The sequence below is a fragment of the Elgaria multicarinata genome, chromosome 1 (genome assembly GCF_023053635.1).
Source record: "Elgaria multicarinata webbii isolate HBS135686 ecotype San Diego chromosome 1, rElgMul1.1.pri, whole genome shotgun sequence".
In the NCBI taxonomy this organism is placed as follows: domain Eukaryota; kingdom Metazoa; phylum Chordata; class Lepidosauria; order Squamata; family Anguidae; genus Elgaria; species Elgaria multicarinata.
Window position 1 is genome coordinate 171,952,388 of NC_086171.1, and position 14,740 is coordinate 171,967,127.

At 43.5% G+C, this 14,740-nt stretch overlaps 1 protein-coding gene across 1 annotated transcript in view; it reads right to left on the reverse strand.

Annotated features, from left to right (window-relative positions):
* Positions 1-13,683, reverse strand: part of LAMB3 (laminin subunit beta 3) — a 72,468-nt gene extending 58,785 nt beyond the window's left edge. The window contains exons 1-3 of the mRNA XM_063143081.1: positions 13,526-13,683; positions 11,760-11,816; positions 8,432-8,586 (exon numbers count right to left, since the gene is read on the reverse strand). Of these exons, the coding sequence (XP_062999151.1) occupies positions 8,432-8,586; positions 11,760-11,784 (180 nt within the window). The 5' untranslated portion in view covers positions 11,785-11,816; positions 13,526-13,683. The remainder of the gene's footprint in view (positions 1-8,431; positions 8,587-11,759; positions 11,817-13,525) is intronic.
* Between the last annotated feature and the right edge of the window lie 1,057 nt (positions 13,684-14,740).

Below are 14,740 nucleotides of genomic sequence, written 5' to 3' on the forward strand. Positions count from 1 at the left end.
AAGAAAAGATAAGCCAACACAGTAAGTTTCTTGACAACTAAACAGGTAGCCTCTTACTCAGCACCCCAAAAAAGAGGAAATGCATCATTTTTTAAAAAAAAAAAACAAGGACAAAAGATGATACAGACTTGGTAGAATTTACATTTACCAATTTGTATGTATAGATGCAAGTTTAGAAGTAAGCACGGTTGCCAAGAGTGGGTTTGGGCCCCAGTGGAAAAAAAATTAGGCCCCCTCAACAAAGGCGGACTGGCTAAAAATCTTTAGCCAGCATGGCCTGTGGGCAGGAAGCTGCCATCCCAAGTAGCAAGAGGGCTCCCAGGGGAGGAAGGCTGCCCAAGGCCCAGGGGACTCCCTGCCCGGCACCCTCAGAAGGCCTGCCAGCATCACTCACTTCTGCTTTGGGCAGGCCTGCTTGGCTGCCCACTCCCTCTCCCTCGATGAAGCCCAGGGAGCAGGACTAGCAGACACCTGGCAGAAGCCTCCTCCAGGCCACACAGCTGGCTGGCTGGCTGGCCGGGTGAGGGATGCCCTCCATGGTGAGAGATGTGCTGTGAGTCCCATGGCACTCAGGCAGGGCAGAACAGGGCCCTTGGCTACCTCTTCTCCCCTCATTCCTGCTCCTGACCTTCAAGTGCTTCTGGGCCCCTCCAAGCTATGCAAATTAGTCAAGCCCAGGGCCCCCTTCCGGACTGCCTGGCCCCAGTAATTTGTATCAGTTTCCCCCACCCCTCTCGTCAGCCTTAGAAGTAAGTACTATAATTGAAATAGATATGCAACACATCTCACGGTAGTGGGGAAGACTGTAATGTGGGCGCTTGCTCAGCCTCCTATCTAGCTGCAAACTGTTGATTGGCAACTGCAAGGCCTCTGCTTTCCCTGGTGAGGGTTTATTTTCAAACCAGGCTTGGACTGGGCAGCCCTTCAAATAGGGGGACATGTGGATGGGAATAATGTGGCCCTCCAGATGTTAATGGACTGCTATTCCCATCATCCCTCACCATTGGCTGTGCTGGCTAGGGCTGATGGGTGTTGCAGTTCAACAACGACTGGAGGGCCGCATGTTTCCCATCCTTGAAACAGAGGATTTTCCAGCCTTTCAAATAGAGGGCTGTCCTCTGAAAAGTAGGACACCTGGCCACCCTACAACTAGAGAGTCAGTGTAGAGTAGTGGTTAGAATGTTGGACTGCTACTGGGAAGATCTGGGTTCTAATCCCCACTCAGTCATGAAGTGACTTGGGGGCAATCTCTGACTCTCAGCCTAACCTACCCCACAGGGTTATTGTGAGGTAATATAGAGAGGAGAAGGATATGAGCCACCTTGGGTCCTTTGCAAGAGGAAAAAATGTGTGATAATGTAATAAGAAATTGTGGCCTTAGCTAGACCTAAAATTTATACTGGGATAGTCCCGGGGTCAGACCTGTTCATGTAAATGACACACTGGGGATCTGGGAGCAGGCAGGGACGACCCCAGAATAAACCTTAGGTCTAGCTAAGGCCACAATTAAACTGGGACGAGAGCCTAAAGTGCTCTCCGAGCTCCTACCTTCTCTCTCTCTTGCTGAGTTCCATGTGTATGTTTTTGTCACTTAGAATCTCGGCGTAGCTGCATTTTCTCAGACGTACGCACGTTCCACTGAGTTCCATGGGACTTGCTTCCAAGTAAGCATGCTTACGACGGCAGCTGAGGTGACACTTCTTCACTCGGCTTGCCCAGGGTATACTCTATACATCTACATTGTACTCTTATCCTGTCATATCTCAGATGATAAAAGCATCTTCTCACTCTTTGTAATTATCATTCACTAACAGTGCCTCACTGCCAGGCAAGATAATCATGAGAGTCAATGTCCCTGACCTAAAACAAACAATGTCTTAATATCCACAGCTTCTCATACCATAAACACTGAGAAAGTTAGGCTGGCGAGTTCACGTATAAGCCTCCAAGATTATCTGGCTTCACCATGAAAAAGTTAAAATGGTGGGAAGCACTTCACTCAAAGATGAAAACAGAATATTTCAATCATCCTGCCACCATCTCCACACACACACCCCAAAAAAAGTCAGGATATTCAAAATCTCAACTTAGCATCATATTTTAATGCTTCCCCCATTATTTTAAGGACAGTCATGGGCAATATGCCTATCACATAGTCACCATTACAGCATGGGAGGTGAAGTATCGGAAGCAGAAGTTAGTTACGGAATTTGGGTCAGGTCAATAAAGTAATCTGCTATTTTTCTTCTGGTAGAGCTCCTTGCCTTTAACCGTAGCCCTAAGAACCAATGTAGCACTGTGGTTAGCATGCTGGACAAGGATTTGGGAGTTCAAGGGTCATGCAGCAATGATGCTCACTGAGTGACATTGGGCCAGTCACTACCTCTCAGCCTAACCTACCTCACAGAATTGTTGTGAAGCTAGAATGGGGGGGGGGGGGAATATCCTGCCATGAGCTCTACGAAGAAAGGGCAAGGTAAAATCTTAATAACTTATTTCTTCAGCATGTCATCTTGAGCATCTTGGAGGAATGGTAGGATACAGATGTAAAAAATAAATTAAATATATGAACTTAGCTATGAATTAGTATGAATTAGGTGGTAACTGAGAAAAAGGGTCTTTTTAATGGTAGCACCTGAACTGTGCAGTGCCCTCCCCAGGGTTGCTTGCCTCGCACCTAGCCTGGCACCGAGGCATTCAACTGATGTATAGCTGCTGCTTTATTGTATTTTATGCTGCTTTGCCATCTCTGTTTTAACTGGATGTATGAATGGTTTTATACTTTTATTCTTATTAAGCTCTTTGAAAACTTAGGTTAAAAGCTGGATAACGGTGTTTTTTCCCCTCTAAATTAAATAAACTGCATAACAAGCAGAAATCTAGGAGAAGACTACATTTAGGACCATGACTACATTTGTGCCCTAGAAAAGACTTCTCGAGTTGAATTCCTACTTGTCCCAAAGTTGTTAATGGTTCAGGTAAAGCAGGGGAAAGGGCAGCAACCTCAGCCACCCATTTTTATCAGCCCAAGAAGACAACACAGATATGGGTATCAAACATAGTCTTCAAAAAGGCTTTGAGATCAAGCACCTCCAAATCACTCATTCAAATTGATGTCCCTTTTTGTAAAAATCCCAGTAGTGGATATGTCAGCTGCACTTTGCCTCCTCCTGGGCTACAGGCTGCCACTGTGGGGGTACAAAGTATAAAGGTTAGAAGGAAGCACAGCCAAAGGAGAGGCTGCAAATGAGAGGCTCAGGATTGGAGGGCTTCCATCAGCAAGGAACTTACCAGGATTGCAAAAGGCTTTGGGACACAAAACACACACTTCCCTGATTGGCACTAGACTCAGACAGTACACATTGGCCAGCAGAGCACAGTGTGTGGAAAGCAAGCAAGCACAGCCCCTCCCTCCATACCCTGTGCAGAGGTTGCAAAAAAATGGACTTTAAAAACTTTCCACTGTTTGGCACAAAAAAGGGGAATGTGATACATAGCCCCATGAAAAGTATGCCAGGAAGCTTGCGGTTTAAAAATGTAGCTGCTCTTCTGATAAAGGAGAGAGGTTAATGCATGCAAAGTAGAGATGGGTTCAGAATGTACCAAACCCAGCCAGCCTCATTTGCAAGTAACTTGTTAATTATGCAAACCGAGCAGATCCATTTGGGTATCTTTCACCGCTCACTTTGTGTCTGCTCCTGGCAGGAATCGGAAAGGTTGAGTGGGGAGCAGCGGAAAGATACCCGATTATTTGCTTGTGTCATGAAAAATGGCCTCTCTCAGAAATTTGGCCTGTCTTCTTTTGCTGAGAGCATAGTAAAGTGTGTTTGGGAGAGGTGTAGCTGGGTATGACTTAGGGTGGGCAGGTGCAAAAGAGGACAGGACATTTAAGAGTTGTGAAGAAGGGATTTTAGCAGGTACAAGCTAGACCTACTGAAATCCCCTTTTATACCACTATTAAAAATGCAGGAGCTCTGTCCTCTTTTGGCTACCCTAGGGACATGTTTACTCCTAAGGGTGTAGAGGGAGGGAGGGAGAGGATCACGGTCTTACCTGCTTCCACAATCCTCCCCAGCATCTTGACAGACGCAAGACATCCCGGAAGGGAAGAGGGATGCCGTGGCTGCCATTTTTTTCCCCTGGACCAGAGACGGAGCACAGTTGTGCTCCAGTACATGTAAGTATGTTTTAAAAAAACCCTTTAAAATGTTACCCTCACCCCTGATGGGCACGGACTTCCCCTGCACAGCTCCATGCCTATTTTAAGAGCCCCACTACTTCTGGGGAGGAAGGGAGAAGCCAGGAGGAGGTGCCACACCTCCTGTGGTCCTTGGGATGGTCCAGGACTGCAGTGAAAATCTAGATAACTGGGCAACCAGTTATCCTGTGAAACTGGAGGGGTCATCCCTGGTTGCCCCCGGGATCCCCTGTGCATCATTTGGATGCACAGGGACGATCTAGGGACAACCCCAGGGAAGAAAGGCTGGTGTAGACATATCCTAGTACTACTGTCCCTGCTTCTGCTGCTCCCAACAATGCACAGTTCTCTGCCTCTAGAAATTCCAAGGGAGAGAGGAGGAGGAGAGAGGATTCTCTGCTCTCTGAAATCTCAGACCCTTAATAACTGCATACTAGAAACAAGAGCCCTGCTTGAGCTTGTTAAGTTTAGCCTCAATTAGAAGTAAATGGAATGTTCCCAAATCAGTGAAGATTTATGCTGCAATTCACTGCACAGTTACTTGAGATAAAGAAACAAGAGCTTAGTTCCAAGTAAATGTGTGTAGAATCAGGCTGAAAAGCGACAGTCCTATGCACTCACCTGTGACCTGCTTGGAAGCAAGCCACATTGATTTCAAGGCCGTTGATTGCCAACTGGTCATCTTCATATAGTTTTTAAAATGAACTCAGTTCTTTTCTTACTCCATTCAGGATGATACAACTCCAGACTCTGTAACATTTCACTCATCTGATGAAGGGAGCTCTAGTTCATGAAAGCTTATAATAAAAGTGTTCATCTTTAAGGAGCCACAAGACTCCTTGTTGTCTTTTAACAAAACAAGTCCTTAGCAAGATGCTTTTGTATGGATCTCAATGTGAACAATCTGCATATGTTAGTGAAGACCAGAATATATGATATATATTTTTCAGCATACATGTGAAACACTGAAAATACTACAGTTATAGGAAGAAGGACATAAAAAGTACCACCCCCACCACACCACCCCGGTGAGATCAGGAATTTGATTTTGAAAAGCAGAGAAATTTGGGGGAATGCCTTGCTAGTGTGGTTTGATCAACATCAAACTCATCCTCTGATTTGGAATCAGTAATCTCTCCCCTCCCAACACACACATACTGCTTTTTCCAAAATGTTATAGAGATATGAGATCTACTCACAAATCTCCATTATCTCCTCTAGTTTAGCCTCAAGAGCCTGAAATGTAGGGAAGTTAAGAGACAGGCAATCCAGATGATAGGAGACTGAAGGAAGAAGAACAGCAACATGCAAGATAAAACTGAGAAGAAGAACAAAAAGGAAGGCTAAGTAGCTTGTGGAAAAGGCCAAAGGAAACAAGGATCTGAGGCAAGAAGGGACTAATCAGAGAGGAGCAGGAATGAAGAAACATCACAGGACTTAAAGCCAACAGGAGCTTTATGCTGGAAGGAAGGCAAAAATGCTGACAAGAAACGGAGAAGCTAAAGGCAGGGGTTGCTAGGACTATATCTAGACCCCCAACAGGGCAATTCTCCCAGTTGCAGCTTCTGATGCATGGGCAGGGATCTTTGGTGCACTAGATGTTTTGGCCTACAACTCCCATTAGCACTAGCCAGCATAGCCAATGGTGACAGATGACAGGAGTTGCATTCCAAAGCATCTGGAGGGCCACACGATGTTCTAATGTCACTGTTGTAGTGGACTTTGGCAATCATAAAAGTGTATAAAGGCCAAACAGCAATGTATTTTTGTGCCCAAAGCAGGTGAATTTCGCATGTTGCTTTGAACGAATGGGGCAGTTCTCTTATTACAGGCTTCTAGTATTATGACAACTATCTACTTTGATGGGTAGAGATTATCTTTAGTAATGGTAATGTCTGAAGCAACCCAAAATGGAACCGTGTTAGAGTCACATCTGGTTTGACAAAACTGTTTAGCTACCATTCTCTTCAGTCCCAAATCAGTATGCTGGAAATGCTATCCTATCTCAAATCCATATAGGTGAATTTGAGAGATGAAAGACCTAACCATCTTACAATGTCTATTCGGAAAGCCATTAGCCAGTAACATGCATGTAGTTATCATTACGAGTCATCCTTGCCAATGAAATGAGTATAATGCTGAAATTGGGAGACAGGTTAGTTACCCTTGAGTGCCCTTTGCCCTTTATCTTACTTATTGTTGATTAGGCCAATTAAAGGGGAGTAAAATATTTACCAACCTTATGATACATGTTTAGGGATAAACAAGGGCTCTAATCTGTGTTAGTCTGTAATCCGGTTTCCACAATCAGAAGCACCCACAATGGTTTAAGTAGGCTACAGTGGTTTGCGGTACGTGCAAGCTGCCATTGTGAATATGCACACCACAGCGGACAGTTGCCATGGTTTATTGTGATGTACCAGCCCAGGGAGGGTGGCTTGTTGTACTCCATGTTTGTACTCCGTGTGTGTGTGTGTGTGTGTGTGTGTGTGTGTGTGTGTGTGTGTGAGAGAGAGAGAGAGAGAGAGAGAGAGAGAGAGAGAGAGAGAGAGATAGGCAGGGAGGGTGGCTTGTTGCCACCCAGAATCTGTAGAGGGGTGTGTGTGTGTGTGTGTGTGTGTGTGTGTGTGTGTGTGTGAAATAGGCAGGGTGATACACACACACACAAACATGGAGTACCAATATGTGATCTTCTATGTATATTATGGAAAGCCACAATTCGTTATTGCTCAATGTACCTCCCTCATTCCCCAAATTCCTCTCTCAAGTCCAATTTAATCAGCTACTTTTAACCATGCTGATAAAATTCCTTGAAAGCCACGTAGATGCTGCTTCACAAAAAGGCTCGTCAGGCATAAAGGCACTCCCGGTGGTACCTTCTTGGCCACAGTGAAAGATTTGAGTCAGGCCTTGTTTGAAATGTGCTGTTATTTTGCCTTCCACTGTTACTCTGTTTAAGCTTAGATGCCCCAAGACAACTGCATCAGAACTTCCACAAAAGGGCACCATTATTAGCTAGGGAGTTTCATTTCCTTCAGCTGTTAAGTGTATTTGTTCATTTGTATAAAGGACTTAATAGCAATCAAAAACAGAGAGTCTGGTATTCTTGAGTTAACAGTAATGACATTTGGAGGGAAAGTAATGGTTGACCCTAAGCACAGGAAGGGCTTCAAGCCTTAGGCCATAGCTAGACCTAAGGTTTATCCCTGGACCGTCCAGGGGTCAAACCTGTTCATCTAGGTGACACACAGGGGATCCAGTGCTCAGGCGGGGGCGAACCCTGGATGATCCCAGGATAAACCTTAGGTCTAGCTGTGGCCTTAGAGAAATTAGGGTTGCCTGAGTTACCCTAATAAAACTACTCACAGTGATGGCAACATGGTGTGTGTGTGTGTATGTGTGCCACCCTACGTAAAAGTGGTAAAGTGGAGAAATCATGTCAGGTATCCTTATGCCAGAGATGCTGAACCTCTTTCAGGCCAAGAGCCAAATTCCATTTGAGAGAAATTCTTGGGGGCACATTTAAAAAATACCAGCACATTTTAGCTTACATAGGAATATAAGAAGAGCCATGCTGGATCAGACCAAAGGTCCATCTAGTCCATCATTCTGTTCATACAGTGGCCAACCAGCTATCGACCAGGGATTCACAAACAGAACATGAATGCAACAGCACCCTCTCACCCATGTTCCCCAGCTGTTTTTACCTCAGGAGCCTTTTGATTTAGGCTGTGTTCCCATGTAAATAGGCAAATAGCATTAGTACTTGTGTAAGGGGCTGTGCAAGGGAGTCTCCCTTTATACATATTTTAAGAACAGGAAGTATATAATGTTGTCCTCCTTGCCCAGGGGATCATGTATTGGCCCTAATGAGGGGACAGGGAGTATTGGCCCTGATGAGGGGACAGGGAGGATTTCATTTGGGCTTCATTTCAGGCAGAAAAAAGTCTTAGGGCTATGCTGCTGAACATGATCCCCTGGGATCCTGCCCCCTGAAAACAACTCTGTTTCAAGAAGTCTTCCTCAACTGACTAGCCACTGTTTTTCTGGTTCCTTTGTTTTTAAATTGAACAATTTTAATTTGCTTCTTTAATCTTCTTTTTTTAACTGTTTATACCTATGCTCACCACTCTGGAATCTGTGTTAGATAATTGAGTGATATGTAAATATTGTAAATAATAATAATAATAATAATAATAATAATAATAATAATAATAATAATGTCATACATACTTCCCCATATGGAGTGCAGTAGGTTTCAGGTTGGACAAGTCCACAGGTTGAGGAGGCTTTCAAATGATGAATTCTTCCAACAAGAAGGTCTCGCACAGGTGGGTAACAAGCCCCATGTGAGCAGGCATTCTGTGCAGCCAGGAGGTGTGGAAACACTAGAATGAAGCAAGAACTGGACTTCAATAATGTCATTAGTTAACACAAAGTGGAGGATTAAAAAACACATTTTTTGTGGCAATGTAAAGCCCAATTGCTTCACAGAAGCCACCAGAGGTAACAGAACAGGTAGTGAAGTATCTTTGCTAAATAACAGACCTAGGAATTAGGAAGTCAAGAAATTAGGAAGTTTATCTCTGCAGTGAACAGACTAGGTGGCCTTGGGAAAGTCACTCAGGCTGCAATCCTATACACACTTAATCTGCAATATGTAGATCATCGTATGGCTCTTTACAAGATTGTTGTAAGGTCTAATGAAGAATGTAAGTGAAGCACTTTGAATATTCAAAGGCATTGCAGGAATGCTCAGTAGTAAACATAAGTCCAGTTGTGTAGTGGAGCCATGGCTCACAGGAACACAGCACTGGCACATTTTTATTAGCAGGGATGATGATGTCATCTGCCACCCCCTTAGCATTTCCTGTTCCCTCTGAACATAGCTGCAATCCTATTGCTGAGGGAGGGGTGGGGGATGAATTTCCTCAGCAACAATATATAGTTCATAGAATCATAGAATCATAGAATAGCAGAGTTGGAAGGGGCCTACAAGGCCATCGAGTCCAACCCCCTGCTCAATGCAGGAATCCACCCTAAAGCATCCCTGACAGATGGTTGTCCAGCTGCCTCTTGAATGCCTCTAGTGTGGGAGAGCCCACAACCTCCCTAGGTAGCTGATTCCATTGTCGCACTGCTCTAACAGTCAGGAAGTTTTTCCTGATGTCCAACCGGAATCTGGCTTCCTTTAACTTGAGCCCGTTATTCCGTGTCCTGCACTCTGGGAGGATCAAGAAGAGATCCTGGCCCTCCTCTGTGTGACAACCTTTTAAGTATTTGAAGAGTGCTTTCATGTCTCCCCTCAATCTTCTCTTCTCCAGGCTAAACATGCCCAGTTCTTTCAGTCTCTCTTCATAGGGATTTGTTTCTAGACCTCTGATCATCCTGGTTGCCCTCTTCTGAACACGCTCCAGCTTGTCTGCATCCTTCTTGAATTGTGGAGCCCAGAACTGGACGCAATACTCTAGATGAGGCCTAACCAGGGCCGAATAGAGAGGAACCAGTACCTCACGTGATTTGGAAGCTATACTTCTATAAATGCAGCCCAAAATAACATTTGCCTTTCTTGCAGCCATATCGCACTGTTGGCTCATATTCAGCTTGTGATCTACAACAATTCCAAGATCTTTCTCGTTTGTAGTATTGCTGAGCCAAGTGTCCCCCATCTTGTAACTGTGCAATTGGTTTCTATTCCCTAAATGTAGAACTTGGCATTTATCCCTATTAAATTTCATTCTGTTGTTTTCAGCCCAGCACTCCAGCCTATCAAGATCACTTTGAAGTTTGTTTCTGTCTTCCAGGGTATTAGCTATCCCACCCAATTTTGTGTCATCTGCAAATTTGATCAGCGTTCCCTGCACCTCCTCGTCCAAATCATTAATAAAAATGTTGAAGAGCACTGGGCCCAGGACTGAGCCCTGCGGCACCCCACTCGTTGCCTCTCCCCAGTTTGAGAAGGTTCCATTGATAAGTACTCTTTGAGTCCGATTCTGTAGCCAACTGTGGATCCACCTAATAGTTGTTCCATCTAGCCCACTTTTAGCTAGTTTGTTAATCAGAATGTCATGTGGTACTTTTGCAAGCTGTTGCTGTTGTAACCCGAAGTGTTTTGGGGTGGCCTGGTCTTGAATGCGCATTTAAGACCCAATAGATTAGGGTGACCATATGAAAAGGAGGACAGGGCTCCTGTATCTTCAACAGTTGTATTGAGAAGGGAAGTTCAGCAGGTATCATTTGTATATATGGAGAACCTAGTGAAATTCCCTCTTCATCACAACAGTTAAAGCTGCAGGTGCCCTACCCTCTTTTAAATCTGGTCACTCTAGTACAGCTCCTGCACTTTAACTGTTGTGATGAAGAGGGAATTTCATCAGGTTCTCCTTATATACAAATGACACCTGCTGAAATTCCCTTTTCTATGCTACTAAGATACAGGAGCCCTGTCCTCCTTTTCATATGGTCACCCTACAATAGATTTATAAAAGACCTGCTTCTGGTGGAGATGAAAACTGCTAGAACTGGTTTCTTGACATGGATCAACACTGCTGCTTGCATTTTTGGCCTCTTGATTATGGGAAATGTCCTTATGACCGACTGCACTTCAACATTTACCACTACACATGTCCAACAGCTTAACTAGTGGGGGATTTTCCAGGCTGTTAACTGATACTAGTAACGTGGTGACGATTACCCCATTTGACATATTGGGGACCACTCCTGTCAAACACATTAGTTCATCAATTCAATATCCATTCTTTTAAGAAAATATGCATGTATCTTCAAAGCATGGAACGGACTATTGCCATCAGTGAAATGTTCTCTAATATAAAGTCCCTTTATTGTGACAGAGTGCTCATAGCACACTTGCTAAGAGGGAGTGCTGCAAACTGGGAAGTTCTCTGTTTAAATCTCGCCTCTTCCATGAACTCACTAGGCAACCATGGGAAAGTCACTATTCCTCAGCCTCCCATCTGCAGTAGGGGGATAATCACACCGACCTATTTTTCAAGGTGATCGTGTAGCCCAATTCAGGTGTTATTCTTCAAATGATCAACATTGCTTGAGTGGGACATCAGGGCCACACCCACTGCTCTGCCCTCCTTCTCATCTCCACCACCATCCCGGTGTTGAGGATGGTGAATTGTGTGTTCTGGAATTCTGCTACAATGGGGGGAGCCTATGTGCATTCAAGCAGGTCTCCATATTGCTGCTGCATTATGGGGGGAGGGGCAAGACACACAGAGACACGATGCTGGGGGCGTATTTAATAGGGCTTGTATGCGAAACGCTGCAGGTTATGTGTTTTTCCTTTTCTAAAAAACAAAACACCAGTAGCATCTTTTGACTACTTCTGGCAAGTACTAAAATTGTTGTTGCCCAGCTCTTTCACTTTTTGTCAGTGATCTGGATAAAATGTTGATGATTTCTAGCCTGTTTCATATAGAGATTATATGCAAGTATCTTTGGACAACAAAGTTTACTTCAGATTTTACCATTAATCATAGTTAAGTCTCAATGACTTTTCTTTTCTTTAGGTACATGCTTAAGAAACACTTACCTAGGAATAAAAGAAATATCCACATGATGACGAGATCCCACAAAGCTAACGATTCACCTGAGATAAATATAAAGCATTAATTCAGTGGCACAGGAGATGGCATGGAGCTGGACAACAGATCCGCCCTTTGACTCTTCCTTTGGCGCCAGTTCTGCACCATCGTATTGCAATTATGTAATTTCGCTATACTTGGTGCTGCATTGTAGAGAAGTGCAGGTTCAATTCAGCAAGAAACAGAGGGGAGAGACAAGATGGAAGTTGTCACTCTACACGGACCTCCTCTAGCTATCCTGGCTTTCCGTTCCCTTCAATGAAGAAGACAGTTCTGTGCACAAAAATAGATGCATCGTGGGCAGAGATATAACATTTACTGAAATAAATGGGGAAAACTACTCATGCAAAAACTGCTCCTGCTGCATTAGAACATAGAGACGTTAATCATCAGCATCTATTCCTTTTCAAATCAGAAATAATATATCATTAAAAAACTCACTGCCAACATTGCACATTTTTCATTTATTCATTTATTACATTTCTATGCCACCCATTAGCTGAAACTCTCTAGGCAGTTCAGAAACATAATGACAAAACGAGGAATAAAATCCATCTGTGGTGCCAGTTGTGCACTCAGTTCCACTTTGACACACATCCAATGTATGGCTGATCTACGGCACAGAGCAAATCACATGGTTCACTAGTACATTTCATAGAATCATAGAATAGTAGAGTTGGAAAGGGCCTATAAGGCCATCTAGTCCAACCCCCTGCTCAATGCAGGAATCCACCTGAAAGCATCCCTGACAGATGGCTGTCCAGCTGCCTCTTGAATGCCTCTAGTGTGGGAGAGTGCACGACCTCCCTAGGTAACTGGTTCCATTGTCGTACTGCTCTAAGAGTCAGGAAGTTTTTTCTGATGTCCAGCCGGAATCTGGCTTCTTGTAACTTGAGCCAGTTATTCCGTGTCATCTGCACTCTGGGATGATTGAGAAGAGATCCTGACCCTCCTTTGTGTGACAACCTTTCAAGTATTTGAAGAGTGGGTTTCCTATGCAAAACCAGGCTACAGATATGCACAGAATAATTTTCATTGTCAGTCCTGTTTTATGTATGAGAAAATCTGATTCTAAAACATGGGTATCACATGTGTGCTCTTTAGCTTTCAGGACTAGTAGCTTCTCCATTCACCTTTTGGCCTTTTGCTTAACTTTTCTTTTAATAAGTACCTCCTTACAAAAATAAGGTTCTCTCCAAAGCCTTTATCAACTCCAGTTAGTTCTTTTATTGCATTCTTTGCAGGGAACAAAACATACTAAATCTCTATTCAGGCTTTGGAGAACTGATTATTTAGAGATTACTTTAGGTACCTATGGAGCTCTCTTTTATAAATCAAGCTACAAACACGGGGCACACAGTTAACTCTTATAAATCTATAAAGCAAGCAAGCTGCTTTCCATAACTTTACCTGAGGCATGTGCTGTTGTCTCCACCTTTTGGTGCTTTTTGTTTTGTTTTTGTCTGATCCATTCTGGAGAGAAAAAAAATCCTCTCCCCTTCCTGAAAAGTTGCAAGGCTTTTAGGACGAGTGAATCAAAACTGACTGAATAATTCTGTTTTGCTTACTAAACAAAATCCCCACAAACAGGAGTCGATAGTCAGCTAGAAGCACACCACTAATCTCCCTGCTAAGATTTGGAAATACTTTGCCATAGATTCTGCGCCAAAAGGGACGAGTTAGAGCTTCCAATTTCCCACTGTATAGAACATACCTGCTCTGTGCAAGACCTTTCCTCTTCTCGCGTACAGGGGGTCAACCTGAATCCGTCCCTTGGTCTCCTGAGCTGTTGTCTTTCACGCTCCGTTTTTAAACAAGCCTCACCTGGGGAAGTAAGTTCCTGTGGGTGTAGTAGTAATGATAAAAGGAGTGATTCAATGATCACTTCAGACAGACACACCCATATACTGTATAACTCATTATACCTCCTAGACAATGAGCACATGCTAGTTCACTGCAAAGTGAACCGGAGATCTTTTCACCAACCAAGAAATAGACCCAAATTTAAGAATATACAATACAGTTATTTTTAAAACATCTGATGGAGAGGTGTTTCGTTTTGCTTCAATGCACCAACAGTAGGGAAATCCATAAATCAAAAGAATATATTTTTCATACCAGTAAACCACCCAGAGAGCTTTGGCTATGGGGTGGTATATAGATGATGATGATGAGGAGGAGGATATTCTAAAGCCACACAAGGATCTTCACTCAGACAAAGAAGACAAAACAAAATAGGGGGGGAAAGGAATTAGGTCCAGATTTGGTGCCTTTAAACAAGGTAACTCTGAGGTTACATGTGACCTGAAAGAAGAGATGGGTCACATATCTATTTAGGACCAATATTTCATGTACACAGTGCTCGCAAGATATAGCCATTGCTAGCAATCCAATTCATATAACTAGTTCATTCAAGGAAAAGCAGAATGCATATGGTAAAATAAAAAAGCAACTCTCTCAAAGAACAAAACACTGAATTCCATTTTTAATTCATTTAAATTATTCAGGAAAATGACGCACAAATCTTTGGAATGACGTTCAGTCTCATATAGTTGTGCAAGGGGGCACAGAGAGAGCGCTGCTATGTCCATGGTGCATTTATTTTCCTGTGGATAATAGTTATGATGGAGAGGTTTGCATATCAAGATCTATACATACAGTATGGGGTTTTAAGAAACATATATGTCAATATTGGAGAGAAGGAGCATATGCCTTCCAGGAAACAAAAAGAATAAAGAAAAGCATTGTTCAAAAAGAGGGGCATTGAAGATGGCAGAACTACCAATGTTTTTGAGATGTACCCATCAGAAATGGCAAAGAACCATCCAGTGGATGTCCATGAGAGCAGGAGGGCCACAAAGCAGGGGAGATAATTAAGTTTGCTGAGGCATACACACACACACACACACACACACACACACACACACAC